At 35.4% G+C, this 23,695-nt stretch overlaps 1 protein-coding gene across 3 annotated transcripts in view; it reads left to right on the top strand.

Moving 5' to 3' along the window:
• The window catches only part of PPP1R12A (protein phosphatase 1 regulatory subunit 12A), a 112,710-nt gene that overhangs the window by 84,948 nt on the left and 4,067 nt on the right, over nucleotides 1–23,695 (top strand). The window contains exons 14-25 of one of the 3 annotated variants that reach the window (XM_054271272.1): nucleotides 222–398; nucleotides 4,014–4,104; nucleotides 5,593–5,790; nucleotides 5,967–6,135; nucleotides 8,103–8,221; nucleotides 8,878–8,943; nucleotides 12,098–12,114; nucleotides 12,878–13,019; nucleotides 13,677–13,781; nucleotides 14,673–14,720; nucleotides 19,104–19,154; nucleotides 20,793–21,784. In XM_054271272.1, coding sequence (XP_054127247.1) covers nucleotides 222–398; nucleotides 4,014–4,104; nucleotides 5,593–5,790; nucleotides 5,967–6,135; nucleotides 8,103–8,221; nucleotides 8,878–8,943; nucleotides 12,098–12,114; nucleotides 12,878–13,019; nucleotides 13,677–13,781; nucleotides 14,673–14,720; nucleotides 19,104–19,154; nucleotides 20,793–20,927 — 1,318 coding nt within the window. In that variant the 3' untranslated portion in view covers nucleotides 20,928–21,784. Of the gene's footprint in view, nucleotides 1–221; nucleotides 399–4,013; nucleotides 4,105–5,592; nucleotides 5,791–5,966; nucleotides 6,136–8,102; nucleotides 8,222–8,877; nucleotides 8,944–12,097; nucleotides 12,115–12,877; nucleotides 13,020–13,676; nucleotides 13,782–14,672; nucleotides 14,721–19,103; nucleotides 19,155–20,792; nucleotides 21,785–23,695 lie in introns of those variants that run through there. The other 2 variants (XM_054271254.1, XM_054271264.1) reach the window with 2 other exon arrangements.

The raw sequence follows: 23,695 nt of genomic DNA, 5'->3' as shown, positions 1-23,695 counted from the left end.
GGGTCTGGAGAATGAAAGTTCAATTATTGTGAACTGGTAATTCTTAATTTATTCAATTTAATAGCTCAAGCTGAGCTTTCATAGTAGAGACCTTTCTCACTTTGCTTCTTAAAAAAAAATCCATCCCTCATTTTACATGTTATTAGTTGTTTAGTAAAGTGCTTTCATTGTTTAGCTGTTTCCTTTTCTCTTTTTTTGTGTTGCTACTTGTTATGCTGTAGTACCTCAAATCGTTTGTGGGCTGAGGATAGTACTGAGAAAGAAAAGGACAGTGTTCCTACAGCAGTGACCGTTCCTGTTGCACCATCAGTTGTAAATGCTGCAGCCACTACTACAGCCATGACTACAGCTACTTCTGGCACTGTGTCCTCAACATCAGAGGTCAGGGAGAGACGGAGGTGTGTAAAGGTCCTAAGAGTAATGTTGCTCTTACCCAAAAGTTATACTTTTTATTTATTATTTAAAGGAATGTGTTGGTTACCACAGATTTGAACAGTATGGGGTGTAAAGCAATGTTGCTTTCTTGCTGTGCATTGAAACAACTGGTACCTCAGTTTATCTAAGAGCTTAGTACTAATAGAGACCGTTAATGAAATTTAAACTGTGAAATTTTAACTGTGTACGTTTTTGATTGGCCTTGGTTACTCATATGGTATATGGTATTTTCAGATTTTATTTATCTTAACAGATTAAGTGAGTCCTCTTAGAAGTACCAGTAATGCAACTCTGTAAAAACACTGAATTAAAAATAATTAAATTATCAATTAATTAATTAATTACTACAATTCCATGCTGCAGACTGAGGTAGTGTGCAGTTGGCAGTATGCTAATAACTCACAGCATAGTGGTTTTTCAATCATTTTGTATGTTTGACATTATTGAGAAGAGAGTATTGAACCCAACACATTCTGTTTATTTCATTGCATGATTTAGGGTCTCTTCTACTTGAAAGATAGTCATACAATTTTAAATGCAATGCTTTAAGAGATATTCAGTATGAAGAATGAGTAAGAAGCTGATGTAAATTTTATTTTAAGAATATAGTGGGTTTTTCTGTTTACAGTTATATGAAGGATGACTTAAGATTGGTGCATATTTGTTTCCATAAAGAGTTGTTTCCTTCTATTTATGGAAGCAAAAATAAGATTTCAAAAGACTGGTAATTCATGTTAGCTTTCCTTTGTTCTTCTTTTTCTGGGTACTTATAAATGTTTATCCTTTAACCCTCCTGCTGCAAGTTCAGATTTGTGTGTTGCTCCTGTAGTAGGTTCAAAATGTACTTTCTGTATCAGTGCCAGATATGTGTATCTCTGTATGTTCAAGGAGGTAATGAAGCTGTTCTTTATTACAGGAGAAAATTGTATTCTTTTGGTTCGCTTAAGGCAGCAGCATTTAAAGATTCCTTATAGAGGCCTAATTAGGGTAGTCTGTTTTCTATAGTCTGCCTTCCTATCCAAAACTGAGATGAAAAAACTTCTATGATAAGTGGATTATGTTTTTATTATTCCCCACCGTGATTCAGGAAGGGTCCACATGTGCTAACAGTCAATTTCAATAGCTACAGTCAGAACCTGCATTTTCCATAGTGAAATTTGAATCAAACACAACAAATGAAAAGCATAATCAACAAAATGTGTGTTTTCTTGAAAGTAATTCAGAGTAGTTCAAATTCTAGAATTCAAATGGTGTTTCAGTCTTATATCTAGATAGATAGCTATATCTATCTTACATAGCTAGAAAGGCAAGGAAAATTAGAATTGGGCTTTTGCTGTCCCGTTTGCTCTAACCAGTGTATGTGTACTAATGTGCATATAGTACATATGTTTTAGATACCTGCAGTTGGCCTGAAATGCTGTGGTTTTCTCTGACTGGGCTGATTGTGTAATATACTGTTGCAGATGCATTCTTGATGACTTATTAGTATATCCATGAATCTTAGAAATCAAAATTGGAATAATTGCTGCATGCATTTGAGAATGTTGTGCTCTAAATATGAGCACAAGCATATCTATCTGTATATATACAGATAGATATATTTGTGTGTGTATCTACATATGTTTCTATGCACATGAAAAAATATAAATCTATATTAAATATTACATGCTATATATTAAGTAATGAAGTCAGTTAATCTGTGTTTATCGACAAATTGTATATTTAGAAAGTATGTTTGCAAGACTTATTTCAAAGATAGTTGAAAGTGAAGAATAAAGTACTTTATTGATGAAACACATAATGGTGCATTCTTTTAGAACAGCTGAAGAAGCTATATTCTTCATTTGACTTTTAGGATTGGTTTAGAGAATCAGGGAAGGAAATGACAAACTTGAGTCTCTAAGTCTTTGTGTCATGAATAATACAGTATAGGTAGCTGTGTGTGGCACATGCAAGGGATGCTAGGGAAGAGCACTTTCTACTCTTGACTGCAGCTGCAATGTGCACCTGAAAAGTTGAGACTTCATTTTTTCTCAGTGCAGTTTAAAGTATTTCAGATTTGTTGGAAGGTAGGTATAGGAACAGCAGTTACTAAAAAGAAAGTTATGGAAAACAGTTTTGTAGCAATTTTAAGCCCTAAAGATGATACCTGCTCTGCAGTCAAGCCCTTCTAGGTAGGTGGTGGTTCAGATCAGGTTAACTGAAGCAGCCTAATGGCCTAGAGTTTTTGGGAAATAGAAAGTCAATCAAAAATGCTGCTTGCAAGAGACCCAATAAGAAAATCAAATTTACATAGTGTAGGTTTTTAAGATACACCATAAGATGGGATTTGTTTCAACACTTTTAAGTATAGCAGTAAGTTGTAAGTATTTTAATGGGGTAGAGCATGGGTTGTAATCCATAGGTCTGTGTAAATCAAGTTTTTTAAATCTTACGATTGTTTCAGAACTCTTTTTAGTATGTGGGGATGTGCTAAGGCTACTAAATATATTATATAGGTGAGCAAACTGCTCTTTCCATCCATAAATTACTTAGTTGTTAATAACTGATGGCATAATCACTAGCAAATGATTGAAATTTTATCCAGTGACTCTTAACTATTCTTAACTAATTATGTATAAAGAGAGACAATCAGAAAATGTTATAGAATCTGATCTAAAGAAGCCTCAGAGAGGTTTCAAGCAGCCTTTAGGCAACCTTTTGATTTTGCTTTTTTCAAATATTTTTTTTCACTTTTTTTCTAATTTTAGCCAATTTAAGGATTTAAAAGCTTTGTGAAATTATAGCAGCTTCCCAGAGTATTCTGCCATAGAAAATCAACAAATGCATTAAAATCTTTTAAGTTCTTTAATTATGGGTTTACATACATACAAATTTATGCATTTGTGCATGTATCTATGTCCTGTTGGATTTTTACCTGTTATCTGGAGTAGAGAATTTCTTAAAAAGAATCCAGACCTTGTATCTACCCTAGTAGCCTTTTATCTTTGATTATTCTGCAGGACTGCTGTGGGTTTCATGAGGATTTATTTTTAAGCTCATTTTTTTCAAAGGGATTTGGATTACTCAAAGCGTGTATGATTAATGTGAATGAATGGTAACCCCCTCCTCAGGGATTCTTAATTTCTAGTGAAATGGATGATACAATTAGATTTTCTGCATTAACAGTACATTTGGCTTTTTCTGAAACCTTATAAGTTATGTTAAAAGGTAATACATACACGTATTTGATATATAAATGTCTAACTGGCTGAATCTCTGAGGTCTTCTACCCCTGTGTTAGTAGAACAGTGATATACCAAATGAGCTGAAGTTACATTTATAGAAAATGGTAAAAAGAAATCTAAATTCAGTAGGAAAACTATGTATTTTAATTGAGTTCTACAGCTGCTGTCTTGATGAATAAGTAGATCAGTATGATGTGAATGAAATGTCTAAAATGTAATCTATCCTATATAGTTAAATATTTTCTTATGACTGCCTTTGTTTTCAGTTTGCATTGTTGGGGGGGGTTGACCATTTAATAAATTTGTGCAGACATTATCATGTGCCAATTTTGTTTGTAATTAACTCTTTAGATCATACCTCACTCCAGTACGGGATGAAGAGTCCGAGTCCCAAAGAAAAGCTAGATCTAGGCAAGCAAGACAGTCTAGAAGATCTACACAGGTATAGTATTAGTAAAGCTTCTACAGGTTTGAAAACATACCCATAACATCATTCTTGAGAAACAGGCATAGCATACTGCATTTGCATCCATTTCTAACCTTTTTTTCTGTGCAGGAGCTATTGTAGATAATATGATTGAGCTGATCAACATGGATAGCTAATAAGATTCTAATAGCTAATAACATAAAAAAAATACTTTTAATCTTATTTCTCTGGAGAAGGAAGCATACTAAAAGAGAGGTTTTTATTACGTGCTAATAACCTAGTATCTAACTGCATATCTCCTTGCAGCATTTCTCTCTCTGAGTTTACGTACTGATATATTTGGAATTTCTTCCCAGTTTTTATCCATATCTATCAGCAACTAGCACAATCCTGTCACAGGGAGCAATGTGGCAGGAGCAAAATAGGGTATCTCTAATGGTACTTGAATGCTCTTTAGGCAGTGGAGCAATTGCCAACCACTGTCTGCTGGCAAACTGAGAATAATCACCAAATAGTCTCTGGATAAAACAGCACAAAGTACTGTAGCCATTTTCTTTTCTTGTTTTTAGGCTGAGTCCATAGCTACATTGCTTACTGATGTTGCTTTCAAATCTTTGTAGTTTTAAACCCCTCATATACTTCTGGTTAGCTTTCCAAATGAGAGATCTGTACTGCTTGATACAACTTCATTGTATAGGACATATTTTTACTTTGTAGTACTAATTCAGAGCCCTGAATGATGGTCAGGCTGCAGGCTAACTATTGCTGAATCCTTACAGGGAAGAAGCTACCAGGAATTACTGAATTAAGCTTTATCAACACTGAAAGCAATTCAGTAACTCATAAGATGCAAAGTTGGCTTTGAAGAGATTACAAAGTGTTTTGAGCAATGTCTCAGTAAGATACATCAGCTGTATCTTACTGTATAGATACAGCTGTATCTGTATCTATATCATCAGAAAAGTATAGTAGAAAAAAACTGTCTTCATAAAATTGTTTGCTTTCTAAACTTATTTCAAAACTGGTTTATAGCCTAAAAATAACAAGAGACTTTTTAGTGTTGCTGACCTAAAAATCCAGTTGGAAGGAATTAATTTATAAAGTATTAACCTTTCTGAAAATATGAGTATTATATTTTTAGGGTTCTTTCAGAAATGTTTACTATGCTCTTGATCATATTAAAAGCATCTATTGTATTCTTAAATTATTTCTATAGGATCTTCTATGCAATCTCTATGTAGTAGTTCAGCTAAAAATTGGCTTGCAGGAGAGTCTGTGGTAGATTGCATTACAGCAATTACTTGCCACAAATCAGAGGGATGTTTGGTTCCAAGATTCAAGAGGAAAGCTTATAGGTAGAATATGTAGGTAAAATTTATTTCTTAATAGATAGATTTAATTTTCTTAATTTGAATATTTCTTTAAAATATTTATGTAATGTGATCATCTACATTAATGTTAACGTTATATTTGAATGGTGTTTCCTGACTGCTGTTTTCACAGGGCGTAACACTGACAGATCTTCAAGAAGCTGAAAAAACTATAGGAAGAAGTCGTCCCACACGAACCAGAGAGCAGGAAAATGAAGAAAAAGAAAAGGAGGAGAAAGAAAAGCAAGACAAAGAAAAACAAGAAGAAAAGAAAGAATCTGAAACGAAAGATGATGACTATAAACAAAGATATTCCCGAACTGCTGAAGAGGTATTTTCATGATGAGTCTCTTTAGGTAGAGAAATTATATGAATCTTTATTCCAACAATATTATATTAATTTTGATAGTACTGTAAGAATAATTTATATAGTTAAATGTTTTCATATCCCGTGGTTTGTATTCGTTAATCTTGGTAAATTAATTCTGACATTTTTCTGTTGAACAGCCGTACCATCGCTACAGACCAAGTTCAACTTCGACTTCCTCATCATCCACCTCTTCACTCTCCACGTCCACTAGCTCTCTATCCAGTTCAAGTCAGCTAAACAGACCAAACAGCCTTATAGGTATAACTTCTGCCTATTCTCGGAGCGGAACAAAGGAAAGTGAGAGAGGTAGGAGTACTGTTTAGGAAGGAGTTTTTGTGATTTTGTTGACAAAGGACAGTTTACATTCCTATAGGTATGTCAAAATGCAGTGAGATACGTAAGACCACTGGGAATATACCTTGCTCAAATCTTCTGTAAGAAATTTCAAAGCTTTCAGAGAGGAAAAAAGATTTTCTGTACTTGGTGGTGTTTCGTGGCCATGTGATTTTATTCCACTGTTGGGTCACAGAAATTTCAAATATACTCCCATAAATACCCACATTTCTACTTTAACACAGTCCCTGTAATAAAATGCTATATTTCAGGGTCTAAATACTTTCAGGTATTAAGAAGGAATTTTACTTTATTAAATAATTGCTAAATGACTAGGGGTTTGTTTCAGTCCTTCCACACAGAAGGACTGAAATGATGCTTTATTTCTTTAAAGACCTCTCAGGGTTGTAGGAGCAGCTGGAAAAGGAAAGGGGATGTTTCCCTTTGCGGTTCAAATGTAACCATACTTCTGCATGCTTTAACTGGTTTGTGTAGTCTTAAACTGAGGATTAGATGCATGATACAGAGATCACAAAATGTTCTCTGATGTCACAGAGATTTTGCCTTCATTTCAAATATGAGTCCCCTGCTATAATTTTGAGAGATGTTGTGCCTAATTCTTTGCCTGTCAAATGAGGAGCCTGTTAACAGTGTGATCTCCTGTTCTTGGACTTGACACTGTTGACTTGAGAGAAGTACTTTAATTCAAGTTATTGATCAGTAACTTCAGTGGGGTTTACTGATTGAAATTGATAATTTTGTTCTACAGAGGATCAGATAAAATGATCAACTGATGAAATCTCCACGAACTATATAGTAGTATTGCCATAGTTACTGGGGCTGGATATACTTTCTGATTTTTTTTCCCTTTGTCCTAAAATGAACTGAAACTTGGATTATGATTCTTTTGTAATGCATGCTTACTCTAGGAAACTCGTGCTAGATTTTTCTATGGAAAATGTTTTCATTTGGTAAATATTAGCTACCAGGGGTTTTATTTTTTTTCGAGTTATGACATTTGGAGGAGAAATACTCTATCATTTGAAATCCCAGAGGTAAAATCCTAGTTTATTAAATCTGGAAAGGTATATATTCACCACAAATATATTTCCTTTCTTTCCTATTTAATTTTTGCTTCACTCTAAAGTGTTTATTTACCTCTGAAGACGAGTGATGATAGTTATTAATAATTAGTGATTCTTCTATCTGGACTCAATTCTGTGATTTCTTTATTTAATAAAAGAACATCAGGCTGAACAAACTGCATGATAATAAGCAAAGAACTTTCGTTTGGGCAGGTTTTTTTAATGGGTTTTTTTCCACAAGTTGCTTGTGAACATATAGGGTAGCAAACACCATCCTGAGTTGTTACATCTATTTTTAATTGCCATTGTGTTAGTTTTAAAGAAAAAGGATATCTGTAATACACTAATAATCTAATCTAGGAGGTCCCAATTTATTCTTCCTTACAGCAAAAATGGAGGGGACGGTGGTGAAAAGGAGGCATCTAAGAAGGATTTGTAAAAGCTGGGGTTTTTTTAATACTGCATCCTTGATGTATGGAAAAAAAAGTTTGTTTGAGGAAGAATGGTAAAGGATTACCTTCTCTTTTTGTGTACTTCTATACATCTGATACAGATGTTTCAATTATTGTATGACAGTTTTGAAAACTGAATTGTAAATCCAAGTTGTATTGTATTACTCTTACATTAAGACATTCTGTTTAGATTACTGATGTGAAATTAGTATTTACAGTATTTTAGAGCTATGTGTTCTGGGGAGTGTATGTTAGAGCAAACCCTGTATGTGGTAAGAAGCTCTTCAGTGAATTTATTTCAGGTGAAAAGAATTTATTGTGGGCATTTTAAAGACTGAGAAGAAGTATTTTAGAAAATTAGGTTGTGTTATAATTCAGTGAATGAGAAAGTTGTTCTTAACAGAAGGGGGCAAAAAAGAAGAAGAAAAGGAAGAAGATAAGTCACAGCCTAAGTCTATAAGGGAAAGACGGAGACCAAGAGAAAAACGACGATCTACAGGAGTTTCATATTGGACTCAGGATGTAAGTAAACTTCACTTGTAACAAAATGAAATGTGTATAGTGTACTCTTAAAATGGAGAATTGTTTAGAGTAATTCAGTATGTAACTCACTGTTCTAGAAAAAATTTAAATATTCTTCGGTTTTGGTTTGATGCTTTCAGGAGCAAAATCAAAATTAGGTTTTTTCAGTTGATACTGCTAACCAGAATTCTAGAACACTGTAGTAACCATAACTTTATAGGAATTAATCACAATCTAAGGAAAAGAAATAAATTATTGAACAAATCATTTCTGTTGCGTGCGTACCAAAGATGTAAAAATGAGATTCTTGATTTGGCACATTGCAAGTAATTATGTATTTAACAACTTGAAGAACTGCTGTCAGATTAGAAAGGTTATATTTGATGTTTCTGAGTATCCCTTTTCCCTTTTCTTTGTCACGGGATCCATATGTAATGTAAAAGCCAGATTTTCATATGTCAAATGCAAAATTGTTTCATCTCCTTCTAGTACTGGAAACATGGACCTGTTTGAGAATTTTCTTCATATATCCTGTATATTCTTTGTGGAGTATTCTTCTGCTCTTATATTTTCATATTCAAAGTGTAGAATGCATTAAAATTTTACTAAGTTTTCAACAGTTTTAATTATTTTTCCTCTCCTACCTCTTTGACCAGAGTGATGAAAATGAACAGGATCACCAATCTGATTCAGAAGAGGGAACAAATAAGAAAGAAACTCAGGTAATTTAAGAAAGAGAATTTGTTCATTAACTTTTAAGAGATACATTTTGTTGTAAAATTTTTGTTACAGTTGAATTTACATATCAACAGTGGCCATAAGTGACCATTTTGACTTCCATTCTGATTGTGTAGAATTAGCATCTAGAAAATGGAGATTCGATTTTTGACACACAAGTCAGGGACATGATGCAGCAGGTTACTGGAGCAAGCATTCAGTTTCTGCCCAGCAAAATTTTTATTTCACCTACATTGTTATTTTCAGATAAATTATGGCAAATTACATACACACACAAATTGAAAACTTTGAAAATTAATCCCAGTGCTGTCATTATTATAATTAAAAAAGAATATGCAAAGTTAATTTAAGGAAACACAGAATATTGAGGAGTGCAATGTATGTAATTTCTTCAGTGAACAAAATAGTTTTCTAAATATCCTAAACAAGTATTATTGGTCTTGATAAAAAGTCAGTGGAAATCTGTATAATAGGCTTGATTTGATGGGAAAAGTTCTTGAAAACAGAAAGGTATTTGGCAGTGGGATGAAGAGGTGTTGAAAGGGATTAGTTATATAAGCTGAGCTATAAGAAGAATGTATTTCTTTTGACCTAAACCCTGGAGTAGCACACTACAGAATCATGTTCATTACTTAGGAATAAAACTCAAGTGATTTTTCTTTCCTTTTTTTTGTAAAAGCTGCCATTACACATCTGTTAAATATTTTAGTTAAGAGACTCATTCTATGCCATTTTGGTTTGCTGTCTTTTTTATTTCTGTGCCACATTAACATAACTACATAGTCCTGTTTCCTTCCCTTCCAGTGGTACATACCATTATCCTAAGGTCTGTAATTACTTCACATTCTTTTCTATAGACATTAATTTTAGTAGAGCATTCTGTGTGGTGCTTCTGATAGAATTAAAAACATTACAGTGAAATACTGCTAAATCAGTCCCAAAATCATGAATATTATTGAAAGGGTGAATGTGTTGGGCTGGAATGGTGAAGTATAGAATTGACTGACCAGGAGTTCTTGGACATGCGCACTTTTTGCTATGTGCCTAGGGCAAGAGAGTGGTGGTGAATGGAATTCTGTCCAGCTGGCACCTGATCATGAGTGGAATTCTGCAGGGTTCAGTGTTGGGGCCAATCCTGTTCAATACTTTCCCATATGATCTGGCTGAGGGGATCTAGGACACCCTCAGTCAGTTTGCAGATAGCACAAGTTTGGCAGGAGTGTTGATCTGCTGGAGGGCAGGAAGGCTCTGCAGAGGGCTCTGGGCAGGCTGGATCAGTAGGCCAAGGCCAACTGGATGAGGTTCAATAAGGCCAAGTACTGGGTCCTACACTTGGGTCCCAACAACCCCATGCAGTGCTACAGCCTGGGGACAGTGGCTGGGAACTGCCCAAGGGATAAAGCAGCTGGGAATGCTGGTGACAGTGGCTGAATGTGAGCCAGTTGTGCCCACATGGCTGAGAAGGCCAATGGCATCCTGGCCTGGATCAGCAATGGTGTGGCCAGCAGGAGCAGGGCAGGGATTGTGTCACACCTTGAGTCCTGTGTCTGGTTCTGGGCCCTTCACTGCAAGAAGGACATTGAGGTGCTGGAGAATGCCCAGAGAAGGGCAACAAGGCTGGGGAAGGGTCTGGAGCACAAGTCCTGTGAGGAGTGGCTGAGGGAGCTGGGGCTGTTTAGCCTGGAGAAAAGGAGGCTCAGGAGAGACCTCTCTCCACCTCCCTGAAAGAAGGCTGTAGCCAGGTGGGGGTTGGTCTCTTCTCCCTGCTAACAGGGACTGGATAAAAGGAAACGGCTTCAAGCTGAGCCAGGGAGGTTCAGGTTGGACATGAGGAAGAATTTTCTCACTGAAAAGGGCAGTTAAGCATTGGAACAGGCTGCCCAGAGAGGCTGTGGAGTCACCATCACTGGAAGCATTCAAGAAACAACTGGACAGGACAGCTTTATGGTCATGGTGGTGTTCAGTCAAAGGTTGGACTCAGTGATCTTGGAAGTGTTTTCCAACACAAATGATTTTATGGTGAAACACCAGAACAGTTTGCCCAGTTTTCTACAAAATCTCTTAATTCTCAGCATTATTATGGTCTTGACAGAAAATAGTGTTTTGTTAGAAGTGGTTAGGCTATAGCATCTGTATATAGTATCTGATATCTTTGATATCCTCTGTGCAGTAAATACACTTCAAGGTGTCAAAGGGGAAATTGAGTGTATTGTGGAGAATGTGGCTGTTTACCTATGTACATTGAAAAAATACAGTTTCCTTCAGTAAAAGGAAACCAAGCAAACCACATCAGCCCCCCTAGAAAACCACCTGTGGGGAAGGTTTCAGCCACTGCTAGGAGAATAACATTGGAGGACATCTAGGTCATGATATGTCAGTAGAGTTTCTTGACTGAAATGTCTTCACTTAAGATTACAATAATAATTGGAAAAAAATAGGAATTTGTAATGACCACTCAGAGGGGCAAAAGGTTTGTATGACTGATGTAATACTTAGAGGACACTCCCTCACTCTTAAGTCATTACTTTTAATTAAGTTTTGCTTGACAACTAAAAGGAGTTATTTTTTTATATTGCTTTCATTAATTCATTCATTCATTCCAGGTGAATCCACAGGGACAAAATTTACTGTAATTAAGTCTAATAAGTAATTCCTTATGTTGTTGGTGTAGTAACTTGTTTCCAGTCACACTGTGTTGAAACAGCGATCCTGTATCTTAATATATTGTTTTGAGCTGAAGTCATTTTTTTCAAAACATTGTAGCTGATGTTAAAGAAGAGAAAGAAGGAGCAGTGACGTTGAGAAACACTGTTCTGATGCCTTTGATAACAAGGAAGCAAACCCAGAATGCACCAAGTGCTGAAATAACTCCACTGTTTAGGACACTCCAGACTTTTAGAGTATTATGTTAACGTCCTTGTAAATCATATTTTTCGAGTGCATTCTAGCACATATTTATGTTCTTTGCCAGACATAACAAAATTGAAGCTTGACACAGTTCAGATAATACATACTGGTGGATAGCATGCACATTTGACCTAACTGATTAGTTGTGTTTGTTCACAGATTGTTATATATTTTAATTAAATTATTCACCAATCCATTCTTTTTCTCTCTTTTTACCTCTCCCGACCTCAGAGTGAGAGCCTTTCAAGGTATGTGCAATTTAAACAAATTAATTAGAATTGTTACACTTTCTGTCATTTCAAGTTGTTTATGTACAAATTCAGCTTTAATCCAGTGGTTGGATTGAGCTTTCAAAGGCTGTGATTTTAATATTTTATTATGTTCTGATTGGTGAAAATCTGTTAAATAAAACTGCTCTAACACATGATTAGTGAAGAGTGAACAGTGTGAAATTGCTCTTAACTTTGTTAATACAGGGTTTTATTGAGTTATTAGGATAAAGACTACTAAAGATTTGTTTCATCAGCTGTTTCTGCTGAAATACTAGAATTCACAACACAGTTTTGAAATCCTGGCTGCCGTAACAAAACTTAAAATTCATCTAGGCCATTCATCTAGTGTTTTTAAAAAGACTAATATTAAACTAATATACTTTTTTTAAAATGTTCTTTATAAATAAAGAAGAATTCAGCTATCTAAGCCAGTTTTAAAGTATTTTAAGACATGTAAATATTTGCTTGCATTAAATAATTTAATTACATTTAAAATATTTCTCTGCATGCATTGCTCTGCAGACTGAGCAATTTGAAAACATTTTCATCCAGAATCTTGAAGTACTGCATCAGTACTTCATGAAATTTGCATCAAATTAGGAAGTGGTAGTCTAACAAAAATACCTAATTGCATTTGGTTGTTTACAGCTGGGTAGCAGCAAACTTAAAACATTTGATACAGTCAGGGGTCTCAGTTTGGCTGCAAAGGCAAAGAAAAATCCGAACTTTTCTTTTACAGATATGATTCGGGATCGCTCAGCATGTCTGCAGGAGATCGCTACGATTCAGCGCAGGGGCGATCAGGGTCACAGAGTTATCTTGAAGATCGAAAACCATACTGCAGTAGACTAGAAAAAGATGATAGCCCTGATTTTAAGAAGGTATCTGATTCAATAAGTTTGGTGCAAAAATAGGATTTCATTACTGCTTTTCTTAAATTGTGTGAAAGTAGTCTCACATTGCATTCGAAATGCTGCCTAAAGTAACTCGGCCTAATGGAGAAGCACAGCAACCACTACAGTGGGGAAAAATATACATTATGAAGCAGCTTCTGGCTTTTGTACTTTTCAAGGCAAGGGAGAAATCAGAGGAGCCAAGATACAGTCAAATTTTAAAAAATAATATGATAGTATTTATCATAAGAAGGTATTATTAAAACTGATGTACGTATATGTGAAGACTTTTTTAAGTGTTTGCCAGCTTACATAGGTATGAGGTAAAAATATGTTTAGATCTTGTTTTAAAATAGAGGAGGAGTTTGTTGAAAAGTTTACTGTGGTGGGGTAATCTGTGGAGTCAGAAGAAAAAAAGATGGCTTAATTATGTGTAAGGTAAGTTGTGTGCTCCCTATACAAAGCTGTTTGTTTCTAGAAATATTTAGTAACAGTTCCTTACCATGCTTGCTGATTTTAAACTTCATTATTTTACTTCTTAGACTGTTAATGTATTTTTAATTTTACTTGTGCTTCAGTCATACTTCTGAAGTTTTTTTGCTAATCTCACCATTATCTGATTTTTTAACAAATATTTTCTCTTAGCTTTATGAACAGATTCTAGCTGAAAATGAAAAACTGAAAGCACAGTTACATGACACCAACATGGAACTTACAGATCTTAAGCTACAGTTGGAGAAGACCACTCAGGTTTGTAGAAAACAAAAAAGCATGTAGTTAACCAACAATGTAGATAATAAACCAGACATAACAAAATTGAAAGGACAAACCGCAGCCTATGGGCTGCTCTTCACTAGGCATCAGCTTTGTTTTTTATCCAAAGATGGGAATGGAGAATTTCTCTCTTTCTAAAGAGAAAGGAGTACAGGATTCTGGTCTTCCACTGTGAACAAAACATGTGAGACTGCTTCCTGCCTACTTAAGTAGTAGTGATTCTTGCCAGCGTGTATCTGCATGCAGCTTTTGTGCAGGGTAGGAGTAAACATTTTCTACGCTGTGAAGCTTATATTCAAACTGGCAAGTGGGACTGATGGCAAATTGGCATAACCTGCCAGTTCTTCCTGGCTGGTTAGATAGCTTTATTTTGGAAATGAAGAGCAAATAATGCATTCCTGTTACCAATAACTGCTGTCAGATAACAGTTCTGCATACAGTTTTACAAGACACATATACTGGAGTTAGATTTGTCTAAATTTTTCTACTCTTGCTGTAGAATGTTTCATATTGTCAGATCACATTTTTCACAATTTATTTGTACTTAATTGTCTTTGATACATACCCTGCAAATGTTAGTGAAGAACATTTAAAAGATGCCAGTTTTGTAATGCTTTTATATAGAAATACTGTGTTTTTCCTGTTAGCCAAAGGCTGTGTAGTGATTAAATAACAGGGATGGTCACAAAAGAAGTGCATGATAAATCCAGCTTATTCTTTATTTCAGTGTTACTTCCCTGAACATACTTTAAAATGGTTTTGATTACATACTTCAGACAGAATATTAAAATGTCGAATTGATTTTTTTCATCAGTTCTGTGTTATGTCAAAGCACATGTCAATGTATTCATCAATTTTGTGTTTCAGAGACAAGAAAGATTTGCTGACAGATCACTCTTGGAAATGGAGAAAAGGGTGAGTTTCTTCCAAAGAGCTTTTAAATACTCCAAGCTTTGTTTTAGCTTGTTTTGCAGCCCCTGGTTTGGATAGATTTTAGCAGGAATAGAAGCCTTTCTTATGGTTTGCATTTTTTAGAGGATTTGGGAATTTTAGGTTTCAAAGTAGCAATGAATGTGAGGTGGGAATTGCCTTTAGTTTGCCAGTTCATTCATGATAACCAGTTTCCAAACTCTGCTGCCCTCCAGGGATCTGCCACTTGTTCCGTCTCATCCAAAACAATGTTGGCATCCCAGAGGATTAAACAGATTCATTGTGTCTCATCTTTTAACACATTTCCAAGATTCAGAGAAGTTAATTTCCTCAGAGCTTTCCAGAGGCACCAATTGTTGTTGGTAATGAGATAGATGTTTCTGCCTCAGAAACATGGGACCTTAAACCTACTAATGATATAAAATTACCTTTATCTGCCTCTTTCCTTGCACTGTAGCTTTTTCCAGAGGAATATGATAGTGGGGTAGGAGGAGAAAGTGGAAGAATGAGTAAGCAGTGCAGGAAGAGGGGCATCAGAGTCAGAGACAATCCTAAACTGAATGGGAAAGAAGTCATGCAGTGAATTCATATGTGAGATAGACTGCAGGAATTATTTCAGAAGTTGGACACCTGATAATTTTAGGCTGCAATTTCATGCTAATTAAAATCCAGCCCTATAAAAGTTTAGTTTCATTTTGTGGTGGTCTTGGCTTCCTTCATGACTGTGAACACTATGTGTTCTTTTCTTCTCCCTTGATCCTGGAATGACACATTAGAGACAAACTGGAAAAAAAAGTTAGACTTTGACAATAAGAAGTGATGTGGTAAACATTTATTAATCCCTGGTAAATTTCATATTTACTAGCCTATTGATTTTCCAATATTTTATGTTTTAGTTATACAAAACAAGTTTCAGTTACACAAAACTGTCCAGTATATAAACAGACTTTACAGAAGCACATGGAGATGTAGAAATGCTCTCAAGCACTTCCTGAAGATTCATTATATTTATCTTAATAGTCTCTGCACTTTATTGCTGCCATTTAGCACATATTTCTCTCTTTAATTTTTTTGTCATCCTAGTGTGGACAGTGATTTCATCAGTAGAAGGGTTTCAGCAGCAGTTAATTGGTTTCTTGCTTGCTAGCACGGCCACACAAGTGGACATTTATAATTTAATAGATGGAGCTGTATCCATTACTGTGGGGGTTCACAGGTAATGCACGGAGTGCTGCATAGATAGACATTATTTCAGTGTTGAGTTACTGCTTGGCTTTCTCCCAAAACAGGCCATGGCGTTATGACAATTGGCTTTTTTAGAAAGTCTTGCACTTTTTTTAAGGCATTCGGTCCAACAGCAAAATATCTTTCAGAAATGTTATTTTCCCTAAATGTATTAGTCTTAAATCTAGTGGATAAAATAATTAACTTAGTGATGTATGTTTGTAACCTAGGTGCTGTATGGCTGAAACAGGGTTTACACAAAATTTGTACATCTGAATCTTGTTTATAATTACCCACTTCTTTTCAGATAGGAATTTAAATGAGGAATATATTTTTTGTTGTTGTTGTTATTATTGTTTAAATCTGAAGCTTCACTTTGAATGTGACTGAAGCAGGATTCTCAGCTGCTAGTCATCAATAGCTGATCTCTAGAAATAAGCTTATTGAATTCAGCATTAAAAATAATTTTTAAAACACCTTTTTAGTGTGTAATGTAACAATAAAAATGTAAAATTTAAGAGAGATTGTAGACCTTTTCTAAGTATACTTCTCCATGTATATCACTTCACTAAAATAAAATATAAACCTAAAGACTTTTATATAAATTACATAGAGAAGAGGAGAGGGGAAAAGTAAAGTAGTGAGGAAAAATTGTAAGAAAAAAAAAAGCCAACAGAGAAAGAGCTGAAAGCATCTTTCGACTGTGATATTTTCCAGCTGAAACCTACCTTTTCAGTGAAGAAAATGAGAGTATATATTAGGCCTAGATTTGCACAGTAGTAAAATTCAGAAAGTACTGGCTTTTAATTTGATTTAAATTCACCATTCAGAAGTGGGTTTCCATGACGTGACTTTGTGATACATTGTGAATATTGTTCATTTGAAAACTGTTTACCAGAAAGGGCTATTTCCATGGGGATGGGGGTAGAGATGAGAGACTTGTGCAAGGTCCTAGCAATACATGAGCAAAATTGAGGGTTTCTTTAACAACCTGTCACTCTGCCAAATACGCAAACAGCCCTTTGCAGAATTCTGTATGACATGGTAATAAAACTTGAAACCAAAACTTAAACTTAGAAGTTTCAGTCTGGATGAGAAATCAGAAAAATATAGGTACCTTTAAACAATTTCTTTCCCAAATTTAGAATTCTTCAGCTGGAAATTTGAATTGTGGAGAGGTGTATTTCTTTGTATTATTGATTATACAAGTATATGTAGGCATATACATCTGGTTTTGCTTCTTAAAAAATTGTATAGCGCAGGAGGGGTCAGTTTTTCATATGTGTATATCTGTGTATGTCTGATTTTTTTCTTTTTTTTGTGAGTTACAAATGTTCCTTGACAGACCTTACAGAGTTGAGGAGTTATATAATAAAATTTTAGTCCTCATAGATTTCAAATGCTTTCTTTGAGTCCAGGAAATAATCAAATAAAACTGGCAAATCTTCTCAGTGACACTGCAGTGCATCATTTCATTGGCATCCCTCAAACCAGTTCCTAAAAGAGTAAGCAGTTCAAGAGAAAGAGGAGCATAGCTTCAAATAATAGGGACAAAACAGTTCTACAAAGACTGTTATTCCTATACCTGTCTATTTGTTTATTTTGTATAATGTGAAGTATAAAAAGTCAGTTAAAGATCTTACTGAATAGGTTTTTATTGCTAATAGACAAGTTCAGCATGCTAGTTAAGCAAATGCTTCCAAAGTATTAAGAATTTCTAGACACCTGAAATTTTGAAATTTGTTTTATCATTCATCTCTTGGTAATAGAAAAAATTGTTGAATATTGCTTAATATAAGAACACATCATATATGTTATTTTGTAAAACTAGTAGGTAACAGATTAAATTCTAAGTATTGTAAGACAGTGTGGTATTTTTGTTAGTTAATTGCAAACTGTTAACTCACTGGTACTTATGCTCATTACAGTCATTATAAAAAAAGTCTTATTTTGAAAGAGTTAAATACATTAAGTAGTAACAACTGCAGTAATATATCTATTACTTTGATAAAAATTGAAGTTGTTTGCTATAATGGGAAAATGTTGGGGTATAACTGCACTGTGATTAAACTAAATTCAAATGATTTATATCTGAAAGGTGTCCGGCAAGAGTCAGTATCTACTGGGCGGTATGATCTAACCAAAGTTTTACACACTCAGTCAATGCTGCTTGCTGTTTGCATAACACCATTGTATGCAGATGCATATGTCCACTTTGCAATAATCTGTTGCTTCTGCCTCTCACCCTCTGGAAAAAAATCTGAATGTAGAGTACTGATAACTGCAGCTGCTTTTAAATGAGATACACTGCATCGTCTGACACAGGAAAGCAAGCAATCAAGCTATAAACCCCAGAGTCTATTGTTCATCTGTTAGATGTGTTGAAAAATAGGTTTAAACAAAATAAAAATGTATCTGCACTGCAGACTGCAGTGCAGTATAGAAAACCCTAAGCTAACTTTCCATAAGCTGGCTTGTTATATAGTCAGTGTAATCAAGTTCTTATACAAAGGATAATTTTTCCTGCTTCTCAGGTAAAAAGGGAAATAAAAGGAAAATTAAACTATACGAGAAATGCAGAAAATATTCAAGAAACATTTTCTCAAGAAGCAGCTGATCTCATGTAACTAGATTTCTTTGGTACTGAGCTAAGTCCTGTAGTGTCAGTTGTATCAACTGTTGTAGCTTGGAGTGTGGACAGATCCCACTGAGCTGAGACAGATGTTTCAGCTACCTTTGTTTGCCTGTGAAAGCTTATGCTTTTGTGCTTGTATCTTTTAATATTCTTGTTTGTTTCTGATAATTTTCTGCATTTCTTGGATATTAAGGTCTTACAAAAGCCTAGCTCATGAAAAATAAATCCAAACAAGTTGTATACTTAAAACCTTTCTAAATTAGTGAAAAGGAAGGTGTATTTTTTGTAGGACTCAATATGAATTTCTCTGTCTCTTCCTCTTTGGATATTAAAATTCCATATTGACCAAATTTCTATGTATCACTGCCGTCACAAGTTTTCTGTCCACACTATGCTTTTGGTTGTATGATCTTTGAAACTTGAAGTATTTCACTGTTACCACAGTATTTACAAGCTGTAATTTTTAAAACATTGTATTGTTCAGCATTAACACACATCTTCTGATTTAGGAAAGAAGGGCGCTAGAAAGAAGGATATCTGAAATGGAAGAAGAACTGAAAGTAAGTAAATTAGTACACTATTAGTTACAAAGTGTATTACTATGTCAGTAAGACATGTAGCCTTACTGGTATTTTTTTATTATTATTATTATTATTATAAATTATCAGTATTACTGGTTTCTGTAATTTCACCAGAGAATAACTAAGTTACAGCTGCATGTCAGAGTCACTCCTGTCACACAGCTTGTAGCAAAGCTGTGGTCTGGCATAAGCAGCTGTACGGGTACGATTGCGAGGAAGGTGCTGAGTTCTAGGATTCTATAACATGGCTAACAAGAAACATTCAGAGGTGGTTAGGGTGAAACATATCTTAAGCTAATCAAGATGGAATAGCAGTCTACAATTTTGATGTGACACTCCTTAGTTTTATTTATAATTACTATTATTAAAATCCATTATTATTAAATAGTGGTAGCATATACTTGTATAGATATTTAAGCATTAAATGTTGTTTCCGTCTTTATCTCATGCTCTTTATTAATTAGATGGCATATTACAATGTTGATAGAAAATCTCCTGTTTGTGTAGTGTGAATCAGGTTTTACTTAACAAAATGCAGTAGGTAGATTTGAGCTGTTGATGAGTGATTGTTACCATATTGATTTCTGCTTTTTTCACCTATGTATAAAGTGAATCTCAGAAGCAATATTCTTTTTTAAATAAATTACATTTCTATTTGTTTGCGTTTTTTAACCAGTCTTTATCAATGTTAAACCCTCTGATATCATTAAGAAGGGTGAGAATTTGGGTAGGTTTATTTTCTATTATGTCCTTTCATATCAACATTGCATGTGGCCTACAAAATTCATAGAATTTAGGTGGAATGTGAAAATACCATTATTTTGACATTTGATATTTGTCAAATTTGTACTGCTTAATAAGAAGTTTCCTTTTAAGCTCATTTTTGAGCTCCCTCTGGTGCTTGGAAATGGCATAAACTTCCAAATACTTTTCATTAAAATACATGCACCAGGTTCTGTTGAAGTAATTGTAGCTGACAGGCAGAACAGCAAATGTGATGCCTCTGGCTCCCTTGGATTCAGGCCAAAATAGTTTGCTGTGAGGCAGCAACGTCCATGATTCCTTGAAGGGTCTTCAGAAGTGAAATACAGAAAAAACAAACTATGATAGAGGAAAATAATGGTCTGCCTAAGAATAGAAGACAGGATGTGAGCTTCTAGGGAAAGCAGGGCTTCTGATAAAAATAGAGAATACAGATATATTGCTTTTTCCAAAAGTTTGCTTTCAATAAGCAAGAAGTGAAAGTTTTGAATTAAAGATTAAATATTCTTCCCATAGTTTGTTGCATAGTTGTTTAAAAGTATCTGTTAAACGTGTCATTATGTACAGGGTTTTGAATAGGAGATTCAGTTTGTGCAATTAGGATGTTAAGTGAAGAATTCCAGGAATAGCTCTCATTGTTAATGCATCCTGAACTGTTTTGGAAAGCTGTGACTAATCACTACTGGTACTTAGATTGCTTTTCAAGAATGTGCCACTTGTTTGATGCTTTCCTTTCACAGCAGCTTATTTATTTTAAACAGGACTGTTTCTTCTAAGTTTTCTTTCAGTTCTGCTCATCTAATATACATGTGGGTTTTTTTCTCATTTTCACTCCTATTTCTTTGATTCCTGCAGAAGCTGCAACAAATAAAGCAGATTGAATCTTTGAAACACATAAATGAGCGACTGGTGACTGAGAATAGGGCCTTGACCCGAGTGCTTGCCAAGTTGTCAGGGTCCTGTAGGCAACTGCGCTCTGTGGACTTGTAATTTCTTCCTTCTCCTTTGTTTAGCCAGGCAGGTGTTGACATTCAGTTTGTGCTTGGGCAGAGTTTTACTATTAACACTTGTGTGTCAGAAACTGACTCAGTGTTGCTCGGTTCTGGAGGTGTGGCTACAGCTAAAGCATGGTGCCCAGTGTACAAGCTGGAGGTGTTGCAGATGTGCTGGAGTGGTGTGGTGTTGTCCCTGCTAGCACTGAAGCTTGTCCTTGAAAATAAATTGGCAAGGATCTAGGAGACCTTTGACATGTTAAAATCTTGGCAACAACTGAAAGGATTTGGGTTTGCATGAGGATACACTAAAGTCAGTCTCTTGTTTTGATGTTTGTGTAAATGCTCAAATAGATTTGCCTCTGGTTTCTAACAAATTGAAATTCAGATTTGAGCTTTGTTTCTGCAGTTTGGTTTAAGTGCATAGAGTTGATAAAAGTTTAGTCTCAACAAAAAGAGTGTTTGAGAACTGGTTTCAATACTGTGCATTCCTGAATGGCTACATTAGCAACCATTTTTCTTACATTTGTGTATTTCAGTGTTTCAGTGGGGACTAAAGTATTGTTTTTTCAGAAATGTATTGGAATTTCAAGGTGATTACTGTTTTCACTTCAACTTCCCATTTGAGTCTTGCCAATCCTTATTTTTACATAGACAATTTAAAACAAGCAGTTCTAGCACAGAGTTAAGATGATTGATTTATATTGCTGTACATATCGGCATCCCAGTGTGGATGAGAGTCCTACAGTGCATGGACTGTAAAATCACAGACACAAAACAAACTCTGCCTAGTGTGTCAGATTGGTTCAGATCCCTTTTGATAAGAGTATGAACTGCTTTGAGTTTCATCTTGGAAAACAATGCTGGTTTGTTGTTCTTAGTGCTATTTTAGGGATGTTACAGAAAGCCATGGAAGGTTCAAAACTTACATAAGGATAAAATGTGGTTTCATTCTAAACCAAATCTATATGCCTTTTTTCCTCTTAAATATAACAATTGTCTGGGCTGGAGTTTACAGTGAGCTTTTAAGATGTGTAGTTGAAAAAAACAAACCAGCTTTCTGCACAGTGACTCTTGCTAAACTGCTTCCTTTCATCTACCCCCCTTCCCACTTGGAAAGGAACGCGATGAGTGTGCATTCTGCTCAGGATCTGATCTTGGGTTTTCCCCACTAAGAGGCCTGAAATGAAGAGGTTTATCCTTTTGCTTGGTGTCTTTCTGGAATTGGACTAACATTAGGATGTGGTGTTCCTCATCCATGCCCTGCATTCCACAATGCTTCCTTGTGTTAACCCTTCTGAGGAAGTGAAGTCAGCTCGCTGACCTGGCTGAAAACAAATCCCTTTGTTCATAATAGTACTTGATCCATCTCACCCCAGTATTGTTGGATCACTACATTAACTGTGCAGAAAGCAGCAGGAGCACACTGCTGCATGAGGAGGCAGAGCAGTCCCTTTAGGGCTGTCCATCTTACACCTGCCTCAGCAAACAATGTGGTTTTTCAACACAGCTGAGCTAATCTAATGACTGCTGTCCACATCTACATATCCATACTGTCTTTTTTTTTGCTAGCAGTGGCGTTCCTTTAACCATGGTAAGCCATTTGGGGTGTTAACCAGAGAAAACCATTCAGTATTCCTCTCCATAGCAGGAGTTTTCAATGGCAGGTGGTTGTGGAGCTTGAGTAGCCTGACCAGCAAAAGAGAAGCAGTGGACACACATCAGGAGCCTTGACAGTATGGTGGTAGGTTAGCAATAGCAGTGTGCCTGAGTAATCTGAGCAGGTACCTGAGCAGTTCATGAGCCTTTTGTAATCGTTATTAACCAAGTTGTTTTGTATGTACAAACTGGTAAATCCTCCAGCAAACACAGACATGATTATTACTTTGCAGATCTGAGATGGCTCCACATATATCAGATGATTATTGAATCATGATTTGCTAAATTATAATACTGCAAAGTTATAATACTGCTAAATTATAATAATGCAAAGCTAGTCATGATACAGACAGACAAAATAGTACATTTTTAATCGAATCTTATCACAGGAAGATACTTTGCTATTTTAGTGAGAAGCAAATTGGAATTCAAAGTGCAGTGTGTTACTGTAATTTTATTGAATTTGCTACAAAGGCCTTTTTTCCTCCCGCTTGACATTAAAGGTGTATGGTGTCACCTCACGAGAAGTTTGAGTACCCATAGAAATGCACTGCTCCAAGAGATTTGTTTAAAGTATGTGGGGATTAGTATTGATGAGAAGTGTAAGTATTTTAGGTTACATGTGCTTATCCTTCCTTATGTACCTCCTGATATTGACAGAACTGTAGAATGATTGGAAAAGACCTCCAAAATCATCAAGTCCAACCAGTGCCCCAGTCCAATGACCCCTAAACCATGCCCTGCGTGCCACATCTACACATCTTTTAAATGGTGTCAGGGATAGTGACTCCACCACTTCCCTGAGCAGTTTTGCTTGACAGCCATCTTGGTGAAGAAATTTTTCCTACTATGAGGTATAAACCTCTCCTAGTGCAACTCAATGCCATTTTATCTTGTCATATAACCCTTTTGTCTCTTACAAGTCCTCCCCAATTCTCTAGTAGACTCACAATAAAAGAGAATATTTCCTTAAGACCTATTCTACCTATTAATTGAATCAGGATTAAAATCTACCTACAGAGATTTGCAGATATATAATGGTACTGGATTATGTTAAAGCTCTAATTTTGAACAGTGGATTTTGTTAAAGTAGTTCACCAGAAAATC

The sequence above is a fragment of the Melozone crissalis genome, unplaced genomic scaffold, assembly GCF_028551555.1.
Source record: "Melozone crissalis strain CALT ecotype California unplaced genomic scaffold, PUWL_Pcris_2 ptg000004l_1, whole genome shotgun sequence".
Lineage (NCBI taxonomy): Eukaryota > Metazoa > Chordata > Aves > Passeriformes > Passerellidae > Melozone > Melozone crissalis.
Note: the sequence above shows the minus strand (reverse complement) of the source record. Positions and strands in the feature narration are given on the sequence as shown.